The 23,745-nt window shown below is 51.3% G+C and overlaps 1 protein-coding gene across 1 annotated transcript in view; it reads right to left on the reverse strand.

Moving 5' to 3' along the window:
• Positions 1–461: 461 nt before the first annotated feature.
• Positions 462–23,745, reverse strand: part of NHSL2 (NHS like 2) — a gene marked incomplete at its 5' end in the record, with an annotated part of 50,148 nt that continues 26,864 nt past the window's right edge. The window contains 7 exons of the mRNA XM_047715315.1: positions 462–9,873; positions 10,832–10,964; positions 12,685–15,015; positions 16,240–16,371; positions 18,084–18,279; positions 18,585–18,712; positions 21,789–21,944. Coding sequence (XP_047571271.1) covers positions 9,549–9,873; positions 10,832–10,964; positions 12,685–15,015; positions 16,240–16,371; positions 18,084–18,279; positions 18,585–18,712; positions 21,789–21,944 — 3,401 coding nt within the window. The remainder of the gene's footprint in view (positions 9,874–10,831; positions 10,965–12,684; positions 15,016–16,239; positions 16,372–18,083; positions 18,280–18,584; positions 18,713–21,788; positions 21,945–23,745) is intronic.

Raw genomic sequence — 23,745 nt, forward strand, 5'->3', positions numbered from 1 at the left:
TTGTTGTTGTTGTTTTGTTTCTTTTGCTCCCAGCCCAGACTCACTCTTCTCTGCCCTGCTGAATGGCTTCATCGAGCCAGAGAACAAAGAGGGAGTGCGTGCCCTGAGCACAGTTGCCATGGCAACCTCCTCCTTCCGGGAGCTTGGCAACGGCTGCCCACTTCACCAGAACCTCACCTCGTCTGCAGGCCATAAGCGGTTGTATTCGAATACCCGAGATGAAGTCCTCGAACATAAATTACCTGCCAGTGTAGCTTAGGTTCGCTGCTGGGTGGGCCAGGTACCTGCGAGACACCATGTCCTGCATTATTGGCTCTGGGCTCTCAGGGGTCTGTGAGAATCAAACCCCCTGTGTGGGGGTCCCACACTTGTGTGGTCAGTGACAGAGGCTCACGACCTCGGCTTAGTGTCTGAATAAAGGCATCACTGCTACAATGAAAACCAGAGGGTGAGACAGAAAATGATTTTTAACAGAAACAATTTATTTTGAGAAGACACAAACAGCTCTAGCTATATAAAGAATACGCTTCAATTGCTGGTAGCAACCCAGTATGGAATGCTTAAAAGAAAGAGAGAAAGATAGAAAAGAAAAAGAAAAGAAAGACAAGAAAAACCCTTTGTCTTATCTCCCCGCAGAGGGCTTCCTTCCATTGTGTGTTAGAATTCTAAAAAAGACTGGGATGTTGATCTCTCCTAGTTTCTGCCGCTTCCTGAAATTTTTATCCAGGGACACTGTCTCTTTACTGGGGGAATGGCCTTATCTCCACCTTCCAGTTTAGGACATTGGTCTGTAAATTCCAGTCTTCCTTATTTTTCTTAAGTGCGTTGTTGGCATTTAGTAAGCACTGCATGTGGACGTGACAAAAGTCTGTCTCCTGACTATGCACGGTAGGACTAGTCAATCCTCCTTCCTTATTTTGCTTTCGGCAGGTGCATAGTTCTTTTCCTGCCTTAGAGATCAAGGTATAAGCCTGGTTCCTCTCCTCAGTCTGGCAATCTTAAACCAAAGGTGGGAAGAAACTGTTTTGCAGATGCTTTCACATAGGGAGATCCTGAAAGGTACTCGCTCATGCCTCTGACTTTTTAAAAACTTAGTTTCTAGTAATGGGGGAGACCCCTGGGCTCAAATGACAGGAAGCAAGTAGAAAGGTCCTAAAAAGCAATTTGCTTCGATAGGAAAAACTCCAGCCTCAGAGGTATGTCTGAGTGACCGAGTGCCTATTGAATGAAAGTTCTAGCACTCTGTATGTCAGCCTGTCCACAATTGTCACAGAGGAGTTTCTTCTAATGGCTTCCTAAGAGAAGCAAGCGCAAACCAGCAGAAAGAAGTATTCAAAAGACAAGAAAAAGGGAAATGCCACTGGAGCCCCAACCATCCCCTTCTCGTTGACCAGACGTAGAGCTGGACCAGAGACCTGATGAGAACACTGGATGGAGTGTGTGCTTATGCACATGGTGTGTGTGTGCGTATGTGTGAAAGAGAGAGAGAGAGAGACAGAGAGAGACTTAGTCAACGGGGCCTTCACAGTCTCAGTGGAGAAACTATGCTCACATGCACAGGCACACGCCTTCCTCATTCATGCCCCTCAAGGCTTATGTGAGCAAATGGGAAAATGTGAATCTGAGGTTTAGACTTCCAAGTAGCATGAGAGGTAGAGATGGGCATGAGATGGAGAGAGTTGTGAAGAAGCTTTAGGGAGTCTTCTTCTCCTTCTTCTTCTTCTTTTTAAAAGTAAATTCTAGGCCCAGTAAGGGGCTTGAACTCACAACCCCAAGATCAAGAGTCGTATGCTCTACCAACTGAGCCAGCCAGGCACCCCTAGGGAATCTTTTTAAAGGTTCAGAAAACAGGAGGTGGTGGTGTGTCACATGTTTGCTGGGGGGGGGGGAGGCTGCACTGGGCATCCCAAGGAGTCCATCCCCCTTGGAACTGGGAACCCAAGAGGCAAGGGGTTGAGGCAGGTAAACACTGTGGGAGCAGAATACTTTTTATACCTTGTTGGTTTTCTTGCTGGGCCTAAATATAGAACAGATCCAAATGGAATTATAGAAAATGGACACACGGACATTCTGGGTTTTAAAACCAGCCATGGGGACCAAGAGGGCTGGTGATTTTCCTAGGAAATTGTAGACTGGATTGGAACTTCACAACCTGGGCCACCAGACTTTCCAGAGACAGCCCTAAACTCATAATGGTAATATGGGGCAGGGCAGGCCAGATGACCCAGGGCAGGGGTGCCCAGCCACGGTTTGGGAGACCAGTGATGGAGCAAAAGAAATAAGAAAACTCAGAAATCCATTCTTCCCTGCCAGTTTACCCTAAACTTGAGGAAGTAGAGGCACATTGGATAACTAGGACGGGAGGTCTGGAAAAATGAATGAGGGTTTCTACACCAAGATAGTCACTGAGAGAGAAAGATAGAGACAGAGAGAGAGAGAGAAAAACACCATGATGAAGAGCACCCTTCTAAAGATTCATGGGTTGACATACGCAGCCCTCCTCCACCCACTTCTGTGCCGACTGGTGTGACAGTGTAGTAATTAGATGGGAAGGCAGCAAGCCCACATGTGGCCCCCCAAAACCTAAAATACTTACTCTCTGGCCCTTTACCAAAAAAGTGTGTCAACCCTTCGGGTTGAGATCCCACTAATCTCTGAGCATTCCTGAAAATGGAAACCAGAGGAGGTCCAGTAGAAACAAGGGAACAATGGAAATAACTGGAAATACCACTCCAACTGACTGGCAGGGCCCTAAAGGGACACCGCCTGCAGTTCCACGAATAATAAGGTATGCATGAGCCATAAAAGAAGGCCCAAAAATAGCTAAAGAGAGAGTCACACTGGGCAAAAAATGTTCCAGAAAAGAGAGTGCATGCAGAGCTCAGTATTGATTAGGGAATTCTATTATTTTCGGATAAGATGGAGATGGAGTTTGAGCCCAGGGATTGACATAACATCGAGCTAGGTGAAGTTTCTAGAACACAACTAAAGACCTCATGAGCATCTAACAGCCTGAAAGTACCTCATAAAGTTTAAGAAGGGAAGGATAAAGTAGATTCTAGGAAAGCCTATGTCGGTTTTCCCTACTTTAAGTAAATACCAATTACAAAAGTTCACACTAAAAAGAAGTAGAGGCATTAGGGGACATTGGACTCTTTGTTTTTCAAAAGAAGTCACCAGAAGATTCCCCCACATAAGAGACTTTTTTTTTTTACCAAAAACTGGAATTTGATCTACAGAAATTCATTTTCAAACATCTCTTAGGGAAAACATATACAAAGTAGGGAATATATACTGAATTTGGAGGGGAAATGAATTTTGTTTCTAAATTGAAAATGAGATTTGTCTTCAGATTCAACTAAAGAAATTTTGAGCATTTTCCATTAAAGCATAGATAATTAGTTCACTGAACTATCCGGGAAATTCATATGTTGTAAAAGTAGAAGCCAGCTGTGGGTTATCTCTAAATGCAGTGCTTTAAACGCAAACACACTGGCCCCAGAGGCAGGAGACCTGGGATTGAGGCCAGACCCTGCTACTGTATACATGACCTTGTGTAAGTTATTTGACCTTTCTGGGCCTCATGTGTAAAATGAGAGGTTGGTCCCTTTCAGTTCTAACATTCCAGGATTACAGATAAATTTAGAAATAAGAACAATACAGCAACTTAGAAATAAGAAATATTCCCCAAGGTAAGCTTTGGAATCAGTAGAAAACAGTAGCACTGAAATATAATAAAAAGAAGAAAAATTTAACTACTAGCCAGAGTAAATATATCTCATTTAAAAATTAATGAAAAGATTTGTCATTTACAGTTGATCAGGAGAGGTACGAACACACAGATTGATATTTCTTCACCACCATACATACGGAGTTGAAAATGAGTTTGGGGCGACTTATACAATGAGCACAATGCTGCGTCCGCATGCATAACATCTTATAAAATTGGACGTTAAAAAATAAAAAGCTGAACACCACGTAGGGAATAAGTTCCTATAAAGCTTGGCTTGAAGGAGAAGCTGAGAGGGGTTAACTGGTTGTTCCAGTTCAGATTTTGTTGGTGGATCTTTTGATATCAAATTCCACTACGTAGGCAAAAATCTTAAAATCAGAGCCCTCGTCGAGAACAGCCACCACGGTGAAGATGGGTGTTTAAGGATCGGCAATACCAAACAAATAGAACACTTCTTCCTTTTTCCTATTCGTGAATTACAAAAAAAAAATTAAACCCCAAACAGGCCAGATGTCCCAGCTAAGTCAAATCAAAGGCTTTGCAGGGTAAGCAAGTAGTTGATTCAGTCTGATCATTTCTTAACACCAAATAAATGTACACCAGACCAACACGACAATGTACATCACTTGGCCAGATACGGATCACTCTAATGACAGCAGAAACGACAGGAAAGGCTGGAACCATCTGGACAGTCGGAGCGCTAGGGATTCAGGGGCATGAAGAAGTAACATCACTGGAATAAACACAACGCGAGCGCGAACACACACACACACACACACACACACACATCCCAGGGCTGCTGCTGCTGCTAGTTCCGAGATCACGCTCGGTTTTGGGCTTTGCTGAACAAACATATACACGCATTTCACACAACCCATTACTTATGCAAATGTATTTTTGCTACACTTATTAAAAGCGCCTCAAATATTTGTCTCTAAACATTTACTCCTGTATTCCTATGTAAGTCTGTTTCAGAATATTCTAGGACTTCATTTCACGTTTAAATTACAATTCTTGTTGTCCTTTGACGAAGGCAGCTGTTTGTACACCTTTCCCACTCTCTTGTCCTCTTAAATCACTAATATCTTTGTGACTTATGGCTGAAACACAGGCAAAGGCTTTGAAGGGACTGCATGCCCTGGCAGAGATCTGGTCTTTCTCACACCAAGCGGAAGTGATAGCACAAAACATAAATAAGGGTAGGGGAAGCAGAGGCTTGATTTCAGTAACATTGTACCTCCAGGAAGTTTAATAATCACTACCAACACTGGGCAACCGACATCGATCAGACATTGACTGGACAGTTTCACCTTTCACGAGCAGGACGCAGTCTCACAAACTCTAACTCCTTGTGTTCTTTCACTAAAATGATTCGAATGACTTCTATTTGTGTCAAAATGTCACTGTACAATATGAAGAATCTCAGTCTTCTCCATGGCTTTCAGGAGCCATTTCCGAGAGCCTCTTGGTAGATGTGGTCCCTTCGTCCCTTGTCCAAGAGGACAGCTCCGGGGATCAGGACTCTATACCCAACCACCGGCAATGTAATGAAATAATTCCAGGAGACTAAGGTATTTTCTGTATTCTGGAGTTAGCTGTCAGGGAATTCGGCATTTCCGTGGTGAAAAATACACTTTGGCAACTAATTGGTGCCTAACATTCTACAAGTAGAATTTCAATTCCTTTGGCTTAAGGCTTTTCCCCTGTTACAATGCAAGTGACCCTCAATAAAGGTAGCATTAAGCCTTACAATGTCATCGTAAAGGACTTCATCCCTTTCCTGAGAGCATGGTTTTCTGAGTGAGGAGAACAAACGAGGAGGCACTCAGGAGAGTTGGTGCTGGGAACCAGGGTCTGGAGAACATGGACCAGAAAGAGGACAGAGAGCGTCCCAGTGGCAGGCCTCCAACTCATTCACCGTCTTGCTGAAGGGCAGCCCCTGTCTGCATCCCTACCGAAATGAGGGCTAGCTTGCCACTCGGAGCAGGTTGCTTGGAAATCAACCATGTTTTCTGATCATAGTGAAGGCTCTTTGACATACAGGCATACAAAGGTTGAGAGCAATGGAAAAAGAGATGGTAATAAAATATTTGGTACAACGGCAGATAGGGAGTCGTTGATGGAACCACACTTGTGCACGGATAGAAGATAAACCGATATTTATAGAGTGCAAAGTGCAGGGCTGGGACGAGGGTAAGGCATGTGCGCGGCTCCCGAGAGTGGGCGCCTTATTCACGTCACTCTGGTCCTGGCCCTGGCAGATCCGGTTAAAGTGAAAGCTTGCTACTGCATTGACACACTTGGTGAGGATGGAAGGCTGCCCCGGTGAGGACGAGAGAGCCCTGGCCACGAACTCATCTTTTCTCAGGGATGGTTTGTGAGGAAGAGGGCAGGTGCATGGGCACATCTGCTCAGACAGATAGGTACAGCGGGATTGCGAGCTGATCTGTGTCGTCTAGAGAGTTAATTAAGATGGATATCCGGTGAAATGCGATTTGTAAGCCTTGTAGAATCTCCTCCATCTTTGCACGTTCGAGGTAATGCCTTCCAACTAACTGGTCGACTTATGGTCATAAGGCTAACGCAAACTCTTTTGCTGCCTGTGGCCCCGCCTCCTCAAAGCGTACACTATAGGCTAGGGATGCCGGTCATGGGAGTTGGGACTGAGGGACAAGTTTGGACCGGGGGGGGGGGCGGGACCCAGGCAAGAGATAAGGCAGGCAAAGGAGAGGAGGCACCAAGAAGACTTCCTGTTGTACCAAGAATGGCTTGCTATCTCCCCTCAACATTTGAACCACAAACATGTAATGAATGCCCACCTAGAGCAAAGCACTCCTAGCTACCCACTAACCAATCCTGGGGATGACTCCCTCTACTCGTGACTAGACTGAGGTCAGTCAGCAGAGCATCCTGCTGCTATTGGCTGGAATCAGAGCAAGCAAGAAGGATGGAAACAACTTGAATTGGAAGCTGACCTCCTGGGGTCAACTTCACTTCACTTGTTATCGTTATTATCTACACAAGTAACAGTGGTAGGAAGAGGTTCTCTGAAAGCCTGCCTGGAGGGGCTTTCAGCCTGTCTTCTCCAGTCTTAGCAGAATAGGTGTACAAGGCAGCGAACACTGGGCTATGGGCCTCGGTGGGAGAGAGCGAGTTGGTGTTACGATAATCACGGGCGTGAGACAGGCTGACTGTTAAGAGCAGGAAAGATGTTTGGTGTTATGGTCCTCACTGACTAATGAAGTCTACAGTTTGGTGGTTTGTTTGGGATTAGGTCCCCTGCTGCAAAATATTAAAGGAATATTTCTAGTCCTTGGTGTTCTCTCTAGCCACACCATCACTACCCCAAATCCTCCTGTGCTAATGAAAACACCACTGGGCATTTGAGGGCCATAGTAATGATGCAGAAGACGTTCTAAGAATCCCATATACAGGTATACAGACTGCTGCAGAGGAAAGCAAGACTCAAGGCAGTGTAAAACATAAAAGTGTCTGGGCATTCAGCTTTAGAACATTTTGGGAAAACCATCAGGAATAGCAAGGTGAGGGGAGAGGCAAAACCCACTTAGAAGCAGCAAATGAGAAGCTTCCAGAAAAATCAGCAGATGTAACAAATCCTATACTATGTGAGTCTCATATTCGACTTGAGTTCAGCTGTTCAAAGTGGTTCCCAAGGAGAAGGCCCTGGCAGCATTTCACTTTTGTTAGGCCAAGGCACAAACACCCCTTCATTTCCCTGCAGAGGAAAATGTTTCCGTCTTTTGGAATTCTGAGGCTGGGGCAGACCAAGTGTGGCATCCGTATATAAATTCAGGCCAGGAATGAGTCTATTTTATGTCAGGCAACCCCTCTGAAATTTGATCAGGACCTTCAAACCAAATAGTTGGGATGCTTTTGAAAGCAACTGGGTACTCGCTGCTTATTATTTTAAGCAGCCTCTGCCTAAACCAAGGGCAAGTGCAGATTGCGAAGAAGTTGGTGAGCCTGCCCTGTAACCAGAAGTCTAGAATTCAGAACTGTACCAACCAAAGGCCTAGGCCTAAGGCTTCTAAGCGAGAGGCCCAAGTCTCCTCAGCTCTCAGTGTAGATTTTCAGCTGCTCAGTCTGCTAGAGTGTGGGCAGTGGAGCTAAGAGCTTGCTTCTCATTGGTGAGCGAGGCGGCCTATCGAAATCAAGAACTGCTTGTCTCTGGGGCAGTTTCTGCATCCTCCAGGAGGTTGGCCAATGAATCCGTTTGAGGGTGGGAGCGGGTGGGGGGGGGGGGGGCGGATGGCGGTGGTGAAGGAGGAAGGGGTCCAGGAACCAGGCTACAATCTCATTTGACTTTGCTTTTCCCTTCTTGGGAACATGGACAATTAACCCTCCATTAATGGTCAGCCAGTTTTTGTTTAATGCATTGTCTGTTTTTTTCCCCCAAACTGCCAGCAACCAGACGTATGAAAGTCAAATGAATCACTCCCCTTGCCCTGTTTAGAAAATTGAACTGACAAGTGCCTATAAGCTTGTGTGTGTGTTGGGGGGGGGGTGTCACAGGGATTGTTCTGGGGCTCTGTCAGCATCCTATTTCCTCCAACCCCTCTACTCCCCCCACAGCATAGTTAATTGAAAGTTGGTCACATGGTGGAACATAAATGGCAAAAAAAAAAAAAAAAAAAGATAGCCCTTTTTTTTGGCGTTATGGGCCACAGCAACTTGCAAGGCAGCCTTTTAGGTTTGGGATATATCCTTTTTAGTCCATACATTCTTAGTTTTGGAACAGAGTAAGACTTCCTTTAACCAGAACAAAAGCAACCACACACCACAGTCTAAACTGAATGGAGGTGGACAAGTTACACTTACTTTCTCTCCTCCTTGAGACTTTGATGACGCTGTTCCTTCAGCTAATTACTTCCTGTAATGAAGGTTATATGCAAATGAAACGAGGGTTCTTAGAATGCAGCATGAGCTGGGCACCGATCCTAGCTATCCTTGTTGACAGACACTTGAAGAATCTCAAGGCGCATGCGCGAGTCGGCATGCGCGAGTCGCCTTGGCGGGATCTGAGAGAACACATGGCTGCCTCTTTTGGTGGCTGAACTTGGTTCACCCAAAGCAACTCAGTCCTGACTTTTCCTAGCTAAAGGGGTGGGGGGAGGGGCTACAGGTTCATCGAAACTCATCACCCTGTTCTCCGCATAGACAATCAAACTGAAAAAGGCATGAATTTCAAGACAGAGTCACATTCATATTTTGCGTGACAAAAGCCAGCCAATCAACCCCATGCCGAAATAAGTGTACACCCCCAAACCTCTCTGGGGGGCGGGGTGCAGAGAGCTAGACTGTAGTTGAAGAGGCCTCAGAGTCTTTCTGCTTCTCCACACGGGGCCAGCAAGGCCTTGCCCAAAAAGTGAATCATCGGCAACGGCACCCCATGACCCCCAGCTTTGGCAGCGCCGGTCGGCCCTCTCACTCTGCTCCTCAGTGACAGAAGTCAGGGACGGAGCAGCTCGGTCAGTGACCGAAAAGATGGCGCAGGTGCTCTTGCGCCTCAGAATTTCTCCTCAGGGCACAGCACTGGGGGGAAAGAAGGAGAAAATCGGTAGTCAGTAACGGCGAGATTATTAAGTGTGAAAATGCAAAATGTCCGAAGGTGATTAAAGTGCCTGATGATTTTAGCTCTAGGTCTAGTGGCCTCTCTCCTGCGGTCCAGAGGGTGAATGGATGGAAAGGACATGTAGGCTCTTTTGTTATTTCCATGACTCCTTTCTAAAACCCTTTCTCTTCCCCTTCGTCTACTCAAGTTTAGTGACTAAACCCTGTTTGCTGAACCCTGGCCTTAGGTACTGGGGTTATCGGTGGTTTCGTAGTCTTTTGAAAATTGTGCAATAATTCTCCGAGCCAGTGGGTTAGTGGTCTTCAGCAGTTCGGCTGCTGAGGGCCGGGACTTTGGGGTTGCCTTGCTCCCCTTTTTCTGTAGCAAGGCCTTGAATTCGTCGTTTCTGCCAGCATCCAGGTTAGCACTGCCACTTGACCCCGCAGAGGCAGCTGACTCACTGACTGGAGAATCAGCTGGATTCTTCCCTGGTGAATGGGAGCTTGGTCTGCTGCCGCCTGCAAAGGTCTCCCCAGGCTCTTTCCAACCAAGCAGCTTTCTTTTGGACCTAAATAAGAAAAAGTTTGCTTTGAGCGAATTCAACGCGGCAGATGTTTCCTAATGCCTCATATAACTTCACAAAGGCCAGTGACATGATCTGGAAGCTTTTACACAGCAGCCTCGTGTGTTGTTGCACTGACCAGCTTTCTCCCTCTCTCCCTCTCTCTCTCTCACTGCTAAGTCCTCAGAGTCCCCTGTCTGGCTCCCTGGCTGTACCCTCCTTTCAGTGCCCACAGCTGGAGTGCCTGCAGGGTTCTGGGACCGAGGAAGAATTTAAGGAGTCAAGGCTATTTGCTCAGTGACTCTGACTCAAGACAGCCTGAGGGAACTGATGCTCCTGCACCTCTGGGAACTGGGATCTTTCTAGTTTTTCTCACCACCAAGCCCCTGCTCTTTGCCCTTGTCCAAGAACAGAGAGTCCCCATCCGGTCCCCTTTCACCTCCGTTCCTGCTCTGATACCCGGCTCGGTGCCCCACTGCACTTCTCCTTTTAAATTATTTTTTATTGACATAGAATGTATTATTTGCTTCAGGGGTACAGGTCTGGGATTCATCCATCTTACACAATTCACAGCGCTCATCACAGCACATACCCTCCCCAGTGTCCATCACCCAGCCACCCCATCCCCACAGCACTTCTTGCTAAGATTTGTTTGGTACAACGAAGGCTGTGAAGGGTTAAATGTCTCTGTCTGTAGACAGAGCTGCGAGAGAGCAGATGGAGCCACAATAGGCCGTGCTGTTGCTAGGAGACGAGAGGCCTCTCACTCGGCACCTGGTCCTCTCTTCCCGGGCCCCTCCTCCACTTCACCCAAAGATGTCAGCAAATTGCATCTGCGAGGCCTCAGACCGCCATTGCCACATGTGGTATCTGAACTTAGTCTCCAGCTTTCAGTGCTCATGGCTGCTTAGAGGTCTCAACAGGGTAGGCATTTCCAATAAGAATTAAGAAAATGGGTCTCGACCTGTGTATCACAGTAAACAAATCTTCTGTTGTGCGTGAAGCCACAAACACGTCATCGTCATCTTCGGCGATCCATTCGGCTGTTTTATCACTAATGACACTTTTTTCTGCAGTGCTCGGTTCCACAGAGCTCCCTAGGCATAAGAACCAGAAGGAATTAAATACTTAGACCACAAGAGTTAGGACAAAGCACATTCTCATATGAATCTCATTCGATGTTTAAAGCAACTCCAAAAGGGCTGTTGGGCAGAGACCCTTAATGTCTCCATTTCGCTGAGGAACACGATGTTCCAGAGGTTAGTGTTTGGCCAAGGTGGCCTGACCGGTGAAGATCAGCATGGGTCCTTGTTTTCTCATGCCTTTTCCATTACAACAGGTTCCCTGAGCATTCTCTTGCTTTGAATGCATCATTTTTCAAAAATCAAGAAGCTGAGAGTAATCTAAAGCAATGATTCAAGCAGTAGGTGGGAGTGGGACCGAGCTGAATCTCAGAGGAGCCTGTGGAGTTTGACAAAGCATAATCTAAAATTACCTGTGGCTTTTACTTGTTTGCCTGTTCTAGTCTGTGTGATTTAACTTGTGCTGAAAGCCCAAATCAATTACAAAAGGTCATAAGATTTTTTTAAAATTTTACTTATTTATCTGAGAGAACGAGCGAGCATGGGGGTAGGAACAGAGGCAGACAGAGGGGGACAAGCAGACTCTGCGCTGAGCAAGGAGCCTGATGATGCAATGTGGGGCTTGATCCCAGCACCCCGACCTCTCAGGATCATGACCCGAACAGAAACCAAGAGTTGGACGCCTAACTGACGAGCCACCCAGGCACCCCAGGAAGGTGATAAGATTTTGATGTTTGGTATTAAGGGTTCAAAAAAAGGATGAGAAACACGGATGGGTGTGGAAGACAATCTATTAAGTGAAATAGGCAGTCCACAAAAGACCAGTGCGATGTGATTCCACTTACATGAGCTCCCTAGAGAGAGTCAGATTCTTAGAGACAGAAAGTAGAAGAATGGTTGCCAGGGGCTAGGGGGAGGGAAGAGTGGTGAGTTATTGTTTAGTGCGTACAGACTTCAGTGTTGCAAGATGAAGAGCGCTCTGGAGAGGGAGGGCGGTCATGGTGGCCCAACATCGAGAATGTACCCAATGGTACTGAGGTGAATGCTTGAAACGTGGTGAAGATGGTAAATTTCAAGTCATGTGTATTTGACCACAACAAAACAAAAAGGGGACATGAAACAACGACCCCAGAAAAGGATGAGAAAGATTATCTAGCCTAGTCTTATTGTCCTGGGAAGCGCCAGCCTCAAAGAATCCAAGCAAGTGAGCTCCCTTTCCTCTAGAAAGCACTAAGAAAGGGTGCCGCTGGAAACCTATGCCATTGTTTTCAGAGGCCTGTGAGCCGGCAGTGGCACCGGATCACAGTCTGGGAACGTACTGAGTCCTGTGCGTGAAACTGAAATGAGTGTGGCTAGCGAAAAGTGCTGTCCAGTGAGGCAGAGAGAGAGTTCCCAGGGCGGGGGATGTGCGCCTGACCAGGCAGATGGACTCCTAAGGTCCTAGGGTGCGAAGACCTAGTTTGATTGTATTCTCTCAGTCCTGGGGGTTCCAGGGTGGACTGACCCAAACTGGGCCTTGGAGATCCACCCCTTCCTGGGTCACTCCTGATCCCAAGGGCTAGTGAGTTCTCTTTGGAAGAACCCTAACCCTCAAGAGATGCCTCCTACTGACCCACTTGTCCGGGACTCAGGATCATTACTGGGGGCAGGGACATTTGCTTCTGTCTCTGGCACTCTGTGCTTACTCTCATCTTGCCTGGGATTGAAAGGAAAAGCCAACAGACAGTTTACTAACCTAGAGGACTGGCCTCCCTTTCACCTTCAGCCAGCAGTGGTGAAGTTGTCCTCGTACCAGGGGACTGCAGGTGGTCACTGGTGGGGGGACCCTTGGCCTCTTCCTGCAGGGTGATGATGGGGCTGAGAGGCAGCCTCAGCTCAGCCCCGTATGCCTCCATTTGAGCCGTGGGTGAGGTGAGAGGCAGGTACAGCACGCTGGGCTTTTTGGGAACGGGAGGTGGGATCTTGCCTTTCTTTCTCTCCACTTCCTCCTGGCTCTGGAGGCTGATTCTTTCAGGCAGGGCTCTCGCCTTGGGGCCCCCGTCCTCCATCATGCCCTGGGGAGGTTGCTGTGTTCCTGAGAAGAAAGCACCAGAGGAACTGGCAAAAGGTGTGAGAGCGAGAGAGGAGGGCGTTGGCGTCTCCCCGCGGCTTTTGCCCTCGGGGAAGCTGGAGGACTTTGGTTTCCGCACTACCACCGTGTAGATGTCTGGAGGGAGTGGCCGCGTGGGTTGAGCTGAGCTCTTGGGAGTCATAGCCAAGGTTGGCGAGATGAGTGGGCACTCCTCGGGGACGGATGGTGGCTTGTGGACCAAGCTCGGAGGCCTTCGGGCCACGGGGGGCTTCTCGGCTATGGGAGGTTTCATCTTCCTCTCGGGCAAGGTGAAGACTTCCGCGGCTGGGTCCTCAGCATAGTCAGGGCTCTCCACGTCATCTTCCGGCTCAGATTTGCTGACAGACCTCAGACGCACGGAACGGAGGTCCGACTGAGTGACCATGGGCATAACGGGCTGGTTGGGGCTCGTTTTCTGGGCCAGCTTGGCCCCAAAATTGGTATCTGAGTGATGCCGGCTCACCTTGGTTTTGCCTCGAATGGAGATGCTCATCCCAGACAGATCCAGGTTGGTTGAAGAGGTGAGCGGCAGGTCAAACGACAGCCGCGACTTGGACATTTTCTCCATCGGCGAGGTTGGGGGGAGCGATGACTTCCTCTCAGGGACCACCGGACGCACCCGGACGCCGCCACTCAGAGGTGGCAGGTGGCCCAGGGTCAAGGACAGGGACACAGTGGGCGTCGGGGTCTCTGACTGGCTGGAGTAGCCACTGGAGGGTGACATCAGCCCAGTGGGCCTTCCAGGGGAGGATACTTCCCTGGCCTCTACCTCGATGGAGAGCTGAGATGGTGTCGTGGCTCTGGACGTGGAAGGGGAGGCGAGAGACTCTGAGCTGCCCTGAACTTGGCCGCACTCAATGACTGTGGTGCCAGTGGCAGTGCTGGAGCTAGACAAGGACTGGTAGGTGTCGCCAGACTTCCAGTCAGTGAGATACCAGTGGTGGGAGAATTGTGGACCTTCCGGATCTTTGAAAGTTGGTGCAGCTGGGTGACCCTGAGCATCGGGGTGGGACGAGTGACGTCCTTGGTGTTCCAAGGACAGGCAGAGGCTCCTGGGCCTCTGGTCCTTGGGCAGTCCTGACCCACCTTCTGGCAAGAGGGCCAGCTCATCTTTGACCAGCGAGACGCTGCGCATGGGTGGGGAAGGCTTCTTCTTGGCCTTCCTGAGCGAGATACTCTTGGATCTCTGCCTTCTGTGCTGGGCCTCCTGCTGGGCGCTGAGGGAGGCGATGTTGTCGGCACTGTTACTGCCCTCAGAACTCGTACTGGCACAAGGCAGGGCACAGGCCTCACTGGCCTTCTGCTCCTCCTCGTAGGCCACCTCCACAGTGCCCGAGTCTGTGGGCACAGACAGCGACCGCTCCCGGAACCTGCTGGCCCCTGGTGGGCCCGTCTCCAGCCTCAAGGTACCACTAGTGAGAAGGCCCATCTTGGAGGGTCGCTCGGACGCTTGCCATCGTCGAGAAGGGTGCTCGGAGTAGGCAGCCGACCCGCTGCATCCTGCAGGGTTATCACGAGTGACCAAGAGGGCAGCGGCCTCCTTAGGAACCGGAGGGGGCAGCGAGTGCAGAGAGACCCAAGCATTGCCTGAGGAAGGATTTATTCCGTGTTCGCTGACTCGACTGCTCTGGCTGGCGGTGCTTGGAGTCATGTAGGTAAGAGTATCTCCCTTCCAGGAAGCAGAAAATGTCGATTCTGTTGGCCCGTTGCAAGAATTGGGGATGCTGTACACCATTCCCACGCTCTCCATGCCAGGGCAGTTTGTGGCACTGCACACCTGGAGAGGTTCTTCCGGCTCACTAGAAGGACTCCTTAGTACTGGGGAGGTGAGATTTGGGAACTGAGCTTCCTGGCCAACTGCAATTCTTCCATGCACACCTTCTGGGGCGGAATGACTGGGCCTGATGTCCGAGGTGGTGGCGCGGGCCACGCCGCCTGCCAGCCTGCTGCTGTGACCTGGAGAAGGTAAACACAGAGAGTGAGTCCTGCCGCCGGGGATCCCCCTCGAGGTTGTCCTCTCGAGACAGGAGCACCAAAGCTTTGCCAAGAAGCATCTGCCAACAGCTTGGTCGGGATTCCTTGGTTCTTCCTCTCCCTAGATGAGGATGCTGGGGAAGTTGGGTCCTTGCCCATCACCACACAGTGAGTCACGGGGTGCCTGCCCTTGAATTATCCAGGAGCCTGCCAAGGCCTTGCTGGCTTTAATTATTCCTTTTGGAGCTCAAATGGCGTGTGGGGCTACCTGGGGCTCCCCCCCGCCCTGGAGCTTTCGGCCCAGGCTCACAAACCATCCCAGATCTCAGTGCTCACTCTCTCCTGAGACGAGAGTAGGGGCTGTGGAATTGCCAAAGGACAGTGTGTGGGACTTGCAGCCCTGGCAATGAACCTGGAGTAGGCCACAGCTGGCAAGTTCAGAGCCTGGTTGCATTTTTGGCACCTGGCACTTTCTAGCTTTACCCCTACACAAAAGAGTTAGGGTGACCACAGATGCGGGGAAACCACTGTGATGTCCAAAGTCCCCAAAGATGTTCTCATCTACAACAATCATTACTGTCACATCATTGCTGCTCCTATGACTATAATAAATGTATAAGAGCAGCCACCATTTGCTTGACACCCACCATGTAGCAGGCACACGGCAGGCCGTTTACATGTAACAGCTCTAATCCGCGTGATGGCTCCGCCAGCTTGGTATTACTGTACAGACGAAGGCGCTGAGGCTCAGAGGGGTTTTGAAGATTGGACAAGGCCTCATGGTTTTATTAAGTGGAGAGGCCGGGACTCGCATCCATATCTCTCTGGTCTGCACCCCTTGGCTGGCTTCCATTTAGTGGCAGTAATGCTCTGTTAAGAGAATGCTTTTTGCAGTGGTTCCTGCCTTGATCCATCTGCCTAAACCTGACACATGTGCCTCTATTCCATGTAGAATGGGAGGCAATAACTTAATGAATTTACCAGTCTGGGAGGCCTGTTTTCCATATTCAGTTGATGCCCTTGACAAAGGGCCCTTGGTTATCCTTAATTACAACATCTGCTTTTTTTTTTTTTAGGACATCCAAAGCCCCCCAACCCCCCACCCCTCACACACACACACACACACACACTGAATTACTCCTGGGTGGCAGGGCTGGTGGAAGGGAAAAGGGGAAAGGTCTGGGGCATCAGCTGTGATGGGGTCACCTTGGTCTCGCTGGGAAAAGTTAGAGAATCCAATAATGGTCCGCCTCCGCCTCAGGGTGGATTTGGGGTTCACGGCTGTCTCTGTGTTAAACAACGAGTGTCGCAAACTTGCATGTTTATCAAACTGCTGCCCTGTAGCCAAAATAAAGACACTTGGGTGCATCCTGGTTTCTGTTTACAGTGCAGTGGAAATCGGTCTGAGGCACACAGGAGGGGTGATGGCGGTAGCATGAACAGAGAGCATGAACAGAGCACCAACTGAGCAGCTTTTGAAACCCTCGGACCTCAACCTCATCAAGGACACTTAAATCTCTGGCTGTAGGGCCCCGGCAGGAGCATTTTTCTGAAACTTCCCGGGCGACTGATTATTTAGATGTACAGCCCGGGGTGAGAACCACAGGTGTAGAGAGACAGGTTGAGACTAGATGTCGTTTGATTGTAATCGTTTCTCAAAGAAAGCCTTTGTATGGGACAGTAAGGACAGGGCCTCCAAAAAGCTGCCCCACTCGCCCCCCACCAGCCAGGAAGCTGCCCGATAGGCTGTCCTCCAGTCACCTGATCACATCTTATCAATGTTCACTCCTATGTAGTGATTGAGATCTATTTCTCCTGAAACCCGGGGTCAGTCTTTTCTCTAGGGGAATTGCTGGGGCAAGGGTGGGGTGAGGCACACTGCTCCCCACCCCGTGCCCCCCGTGCTGTCCCTCATTCCGCTGCGGCGGCGGCAGCAGCAGCGGGCGCACCAGACCCCGCCCTCTCAGCCCCATGGCTGCATTTGTACCCACTGCCCGCCCTGCCCCCAGCAAGCGGCTCTGCGGGCAAAACTCAGGGCCAGGCTCATTGAGAGTGAGGTGGAAGTTGAGAGACAAAGTGCCCGCCTTCCCTTCATGAGTCTCTCTTCCAGGCCTTCACTCCCCTTGGCACATCTCCCTAGGCTCTGGGCTCTGCCTCTGATTTGCCTGCCAAGAGGATGCCGGGGGTGCCCAATGACCCCATATTCATGGAGTGCTACCACATAGGGCCAGACCTGCCCTCATGGCCTTCAGCAGCTTTCTCCAGCATACCACGGACCAGTGCTGGCTTCCAGGGGGCCTCTGGTCCCTTCAAGTTAGGAGGGTTTCCCGTCATCAGGTCACTGGCCCTAGCTCCTTCTGACATGACTGACCCTCCTCCTCTTCCACGTACAGCTGGTGGAGTGTGGAACATGAGTTAATAATGGGCATGGTCTAGGGTGCCCTGGGCTCCCAAAGCCACAGCCAGCTGAGCCGCATTTGCCTTGGTCTCTTTCCATTACGTCCCTTCTCAAACACTTGCTGCACAAGGTGAAGACGCCCACCTCCCTGGCAGACCGAGTGGCTACTGAACGTGCCCCGAGGCCCTGGCTCTGTGGCCCGGGTGGGAGCCTCCCTTTGAATGCCAGCACCACAAACCTCCCACTTCCACTCCGACTCCTATCTGTGTGCTACAAACCTTGCCTCCGGCACAAGAAGTTCTCTCTTGCCAAACCAAACCTAACTCACAAACTTGAAGTTCCCATGGACATTCCGAAGAGCACACGCATTCACAGAGTCGTAGCGTTTTCTGTTAAGAGGAATTTGCTATCAAATGGGCTCGGTTAGTGTGGCAGTGCCAGGAGAGAGTGAAGAAAGAGCAGCCAGAGCCCCCCTCGCCTGCATGCCTCCATTGCCCCCCTCTCCCCGCGAGAGCCATGACCTTGACAGTTCAGGGTGAGCCAGCAGCAGAAAAAAGTCTCGCTCCCTCCCCCAGTCCCCAGTGCATTTGGAGAGGATGGTCTGTAGTTGGCATGGAGGGAAGCAAACGGAGGTGGTGCTGATCGACTCTACCGGAGATGTTGATGGGTACAATGTCAGAGTGCGTGGAGCAAGGCTGAAGCCACCGCTTTTCCTCTAGGATGGGCAGAGGGGAGGGGCTATTCCAGGCAGCTTGCTTGTCGGCTGTGGTCAACAGGCTCAGGGAGGCCTCAGAGGCCCTCACACCCTGGGTGGTGGTCTCATCCTCACTCAGCTGCCATTTTGTAGGCTGTTGGGAAAGAAGGTGATGGGAAGGGTGTGCTCCCGACGAGATGAGCCATGCCCACGGGATGGCTGTCTAGACAGGGTGGTCAGAGGCTTCATCTGGGAAGCAGGGAAGTGTGGACGGGCTGCCAGGCCAGACACCTGCTGGGTAGGGCCCCTCTCAGCAGGGTCTCAGGGTAGCTGTGCTGGTGAGGAGAGGTGAGCAGCAGCTTCCGGTGGGTAAGGTGCGCGGCTCGAGGTCCCCCATCAATGAGCGCAGAGAGAGCTCTGCCCTGCTGGCTCTCACAGGTGGGGGAAGAGGCAACTCACCATCGATACAAACTCCAGACGCCTGCCCACCTGAGGCCTTGGGCTAGGAGTGGGCTCAGGGGCCTCATCAGCAGAGCGGAAGGTCTGCCCCAGAAGTCTGGCCTCCAAGTACTGTTCCTCATATTCTTCTGAAAAATAGCACAGTGGATACACACTCTAGGGGGCCACGGCCAAGCACTGCGCTGGGAGAGGACCGCAAGCTGGGGCTCCTGCTCTAGCTGCCCGGCCTGACTTGCCTTGTTTCTTTGTGGTTTGGCCCAGTGTCCGAGCCTCTGGCTTCGGAAATGGAAAAATGCCTACTCCCCAGGACTACAAGGGCCGAGGAGAAAAGTCGGTAGAGTCGAGTTGCGCTGGTTCTGAGACCAAGCCTGTGTCTTGACGGTCCCCACCTTAGGTGCTTGACTTGGAGGAGAGGCTCAGGGTGCAGACACCTCTTGGTCCTTTATCCTCTCTCTGAATCTGAAGCCCTGCGGCTCCTCAGGTTTTCTGCAGGCCTACCAGGGAAAGGACCTGTCGGAAGCATGAAGAAATCTGCACTGGGAAGTCCAACATGCAGTGCTCCCTTGGGTCTCAAGAACTCTCAGCTGAGCTTCCGAGGGCCTGGTTCCCTGCACCTTCGTCCCACTGTGGGTGGTTGTCAGGTCCAGGAGAGCTAAGGTGAGGGAGAGGGAAGGCAGAGGTAGTGGCAGAGAAGGAAGGAGAAGTTGAGGGGCATCGCCAGCGAATAAGAGGGATGCACAAGGTTTGAATGGCCTTCACTGAAGTGATGAGTTCGATGAGTAGATGAGGAACATGAGAGAGCAAAGAACCAACGGGGGTGGGGCTCTCTGCTCATCTGAACAAAGACTTTAAGACTCAGAAACTTGGAGGCTGAGGGGCCTCAAAAGTCCTCTGGTTCAACACCCCATTCTGGGCTCAGAGTTCCTCCTCAGCAGCCCTTCTAGATGCTTCTTCAGCCTCCACACAGACCCGCAGAGAAGGGGAGCTGCCTTCCTCCAAGGCAGCTCATTCCATCCAAGGACAGTTGGGGCTGTGGCAGGAAAGCTCTTCCTTATCTCAAGGTGAAATCTGCCTCCCTCCATGTTTCCTCCACCCACTGGTCCCAAATCTGCCCATGGTGGCAACATAGAGCACACTGACTCCTTTTCTGTATGGCAGCTCCTCTCTTATCTGAACACAAGGCTCGTGGTGTCCTTTGGAATCTTGCTTCTCTAAGGTTACCACTGCCCTGGCAAGGGAGGCGAGGGTTTGGGCTAGAGTCCAGTTGGGTGGCCCAGCTACCATTTTCTACTCTCCATAAAAGTTGACTTTTGTTGGTATGGGTAAACAAGAGCTGACAAGACTTCTTTTTGCACTTAACGTTCACTCAACAAATGCCTACTGAGCACCTCTTGGGGAATCCAGCTCTGTGCCGGGTGCTTCTGGAAACACGAGGGTACTAAGAGATGTGATTCTTTCTGTCAAGAAGCTTGGTCGGTCGGGTTAGGTGGACGGACGATAAGCCCAGCACCAGTAGGTGAATGAGTTAATGAATGAACAAATGATATAAAAAGCAGTTCAGAACTATATAAGTCCTCTGGAGCTGGATGGCCCAAGGTGGCTCACAGGAACACTGGTGAAGGGAATGAGCAAAGTGTAGAACTAGTGTTAGAGCATTTTGAATGAGGCAAGAAGAGAACTGTGAAGAAAGTGTAAGGACTGGAAGTAGGAAGACATGGAGGAAGGGCTTCTGGGTCTGGAAGAGAGGCCTCAGTGGGACAGCGAGTGCCTGGAGTAACTATGAAGTTTGTGACTACCACTGAAATTTTATTTGTATTCATTACTTCATGGAGATATAACTTACCTACAGTAAGGTGTACAAACAACTTCAGTGCACAGCTCAGTGAATTCTGACATATGCACGGCCCTTGTAACCTCCGTCCAGGTACTGTAACACCCCAGTTGTCTCTTTCACAGCACCGAGTTTTAATCTCTTTGCGACTTACATTGGCTTAATCCTTCCATTCAATGTGTATGGTTTTTGTATTGTAAGGTCCTATCAGCGACCGCACTGTTTTCTCTTTTGTGTTAACTTTAATACGGCGCCCAGCTAAGCCTGTGTTCCAAAGGACACGTATTGGGAGTTGACAGTGCATCTTATCGGGGTCTCTCCAGCAGCAAGATACTCTTACTGAGCAAGTTACATACCATTTTTAATTCTCACAAAACTGTGTGCCACACGGGAAGCTAGAATCTCACTTTAAAGATGACTGATTCATCGGAAGCTTTAGGTAATCTGCATAATGTCCCACAGCTAGTTAGGTGAGGGATGGGAATGAGATTCTAGCTCTGTCTGATTTCAGAGATTGGATTTTCTCACTCTGCCCAGTGTATGTAGTCTGACTGCTCAGGCACCATGACTGGGCTCTTTGTCCAGGTGGTGTGGACCCAGCTTTTTGCACAGCATGCTCCTCTGTATACTCCAAAGACACTGGGCTGCAAATTGGGGATGAGGAGACTCTGGGTGCTGTGTATCAGGCTTACTTCTTTTTTGCTTTTTTTTTTTAAGTAGGCTTCACACCCAACATGGAGCCCAACGCAGGGACTGAACCCACAATTCTGAGATCAAGACCTGCTCTGAGATCAACAGTTGGTCGTTCAAGCTCAACCAACTGAAAGTTGGGCTTACTCTCATGAGGCAGTTGCTCCCCAGGAGACACATGGACAGGTTGTGGCAAGAACAGAATGGGTGAAGCCCGGAGGGGGAGAGACCCTGCAGATGCCTCCATTGTCCTTGGGTGCCAGGATTCCAAAGGCATGGGCAACATGGCAAGAGAGGGTCTAGAAGGTCTGTGAGCCCACCCTGTGGGAATTTCTCCCCCGGCTCCCTTTGTAAGTGGCTTGACCACTGCCCTGCTTCTGCCTCTGCCCTTTTCTCCCTCGTGGCCTCCTGAACCGAAAAATAAAGGGGTGGGGGTGGAGTGGGGTGGTGGTGACGAGTAAACAGCCCGAGAAATTGAGCCCTCTCAAATCATTTAGTCTGGAAGGTAAAAAGATGGGGAGATGTGTGTGGTTTTTTGTTTTTCAGTGGGGTTTAAACTGTTCTCTCTTTCTCTCTTTTTTTTTTCCTCTTGCTGGTCCCTGTCCTCTTTCTTCTTCGCCTCCCTCCAGCCGCTGCGCATCTCGCCTGTGGGCTCCGGCCGCAGCCCCCCTCCCTCTCAGTACCTTGCAACAGGCTCTGGAGATTGAGCTGCGCCTCTCGAAGCAGCTCCTCTACACTCGGGGGCCTGCCCGAGGAGAGGAACACGTTCACTGGCTGTCGCCATGACGACCTCGAGTGGGCAGTCGCTGTCGCATTTTCCCGACCCGAGTTAGCTGCAGCTAGGGAAGGAGAGAGTCAGTGAGAGGCGCAGGCGGGGGGCGGAGAGGTGGGGGGACGCGGGGAGGGGGGCGCGCGGTGGCCAGTGGGCGCCCGCGGTTCCCTAAGCCCCGCCCTGCCGGGGGCGGGGGGGCGGTGCGAGGCTGCGCTTAAAAGGCGGGGACTCGTCAGCCGCAAGATTTTTCCTCGACAGATCCTGCCGCAGTCCACTCCCTCCGGCTCCGCCAGCCTCCGCCCGCCCCGCCGCCGCCTGCCGCCTGCCGCCTGCCGCCTACCGCCCGCGTCCTCGGCGCCTCCCGGCTCCCGCCGCCGCCCGCCCTCTCTGATCACCGGGACGAGGTAAAGCGCCCGGGGTTGAGCCACTGGGCCCTCCGGCCGGAGCGCCCGCCCTCCGTGCTCGCCCCAGTGGGTGTGGCTCGGCCTCTCCCGTGCCCCGCCGCGACACTTCGGTCCCCTCCCCCCGCACGCGCCCCACCGCGGCATTTCAGCCTCCCGTCGCGGCCTCCAGCTTCCCACCCCCACCCCCGCCCTCAGACCCAGGGCCCCTGAGCTACTTCTAATGTCCGAGGCCACAGGAAATCTAAACAGCCTGCGCATGGCGAACGTGGCCCTGCGAGAAGAATTAAATGCCCTTCGCGGGGAGAATGCCAATTTGGGCCTTCAGCTCGGCAGAGCCCTAGCCGAGGTTAATTCCTTGCGGGGCAATGTGTCGAGCTACATCCGCTGGCCAGTGCCGGTGTTGCCCGTCCTTGCCGAGGAGAACTTTGACTTCCCGCTCAGCGAGATCGACGCAGTTCCCGAGGGGGATCTGCCTTTCCTGTGCTGGCCTCCCCCTCGCGCAGAGCCCGAGTACGCCTCGGACGAGCTGTTGATTAGCGTGATCCAAGATTGCGGTACCTCCGACGCGCCCGTCGACCCTCCCCCACGGGCCATTCCGCCCCCGCCGGCGCTGCCCCCGCCCCCAGCCAAGGAGCAGCCCGCGCAGACTCCTCTGCTGCCGCTGGTGCGGCCGGAGTTAGAGCCCTTCTCGGGCGACCCGGTCTACCTGGCCGAGTTCCTGATGAAGCTAGAGACCTTCATAGCGGACCACGAGGATCATTTCCCCGGGGGCGCTGAGCGGGTGGCCTTTCTGATCACCTTTTTCGTTGGCCAAGCCAAGAACTGGGCCATCTCTGTTACCCGGGAGGGAAGCCCCCTGCGTGCCAACTTCCCACGCTTCCTGGATGAGATCCGCAAGGAATTCTGCGGCCCCATCCCCCCGAGCGTGGCTAAAAAGGCCATCCGCAAGCTCAAGCAGGGGCACTGTACCCTAGGTAGCTATGCAGATGCTTTTCAGTTCCTGGCCCAGTTCTTGTCTTGGGATGACTGCCGCCTTCAAAACCAATTCCTTAAAGGCCTGTCGGAATTCTTCCGCAAGGAGCTCTTATGGTCAACTGAAATGGCCGACCTGGACGAGCTGATTCTCGAATGCGTGGAAATAGAAAGAAAAGTGCGCGTGCCCAAGCCAATCCCACTCCCCGGAGTCCGCAACATCTTCTTCCCTTTCGCTGCGGACCCCAACGCAGACACTGATGATGAAGATTTCCACAGTGACGAAGATGAAGAGACACGCAAGCGCAGGCTTTACGACAGGGAGCAGCGGAGGCGCGTGAGAGCTGTTCAGGAGGAGACAAGGGAGGAGGAGGAGAGGAGGAAGAAGCAGGAAGAGATGCGGAAGAAGCAGATGGAGGAGATGAGGAAGAAACTGGAAGAGAAGGAAGAGGAGGAGGACGACGACGAGGACGAGGAGGTGGACGTGGATGA

Source organism: Lutra lutra, chromosome X (genome assembly GCF_902655055.1).
Source record: "Lutra lutra chromosome X, mLutLut1.2, whole genome shotgun sequence".
Taxonomy (NCBI): domain Eukaryota; kingdom Metazoa; phylum Chordata; class Mammalia; order Carnivora; family Mustelidae; genus Lutra; species Lutra lutra.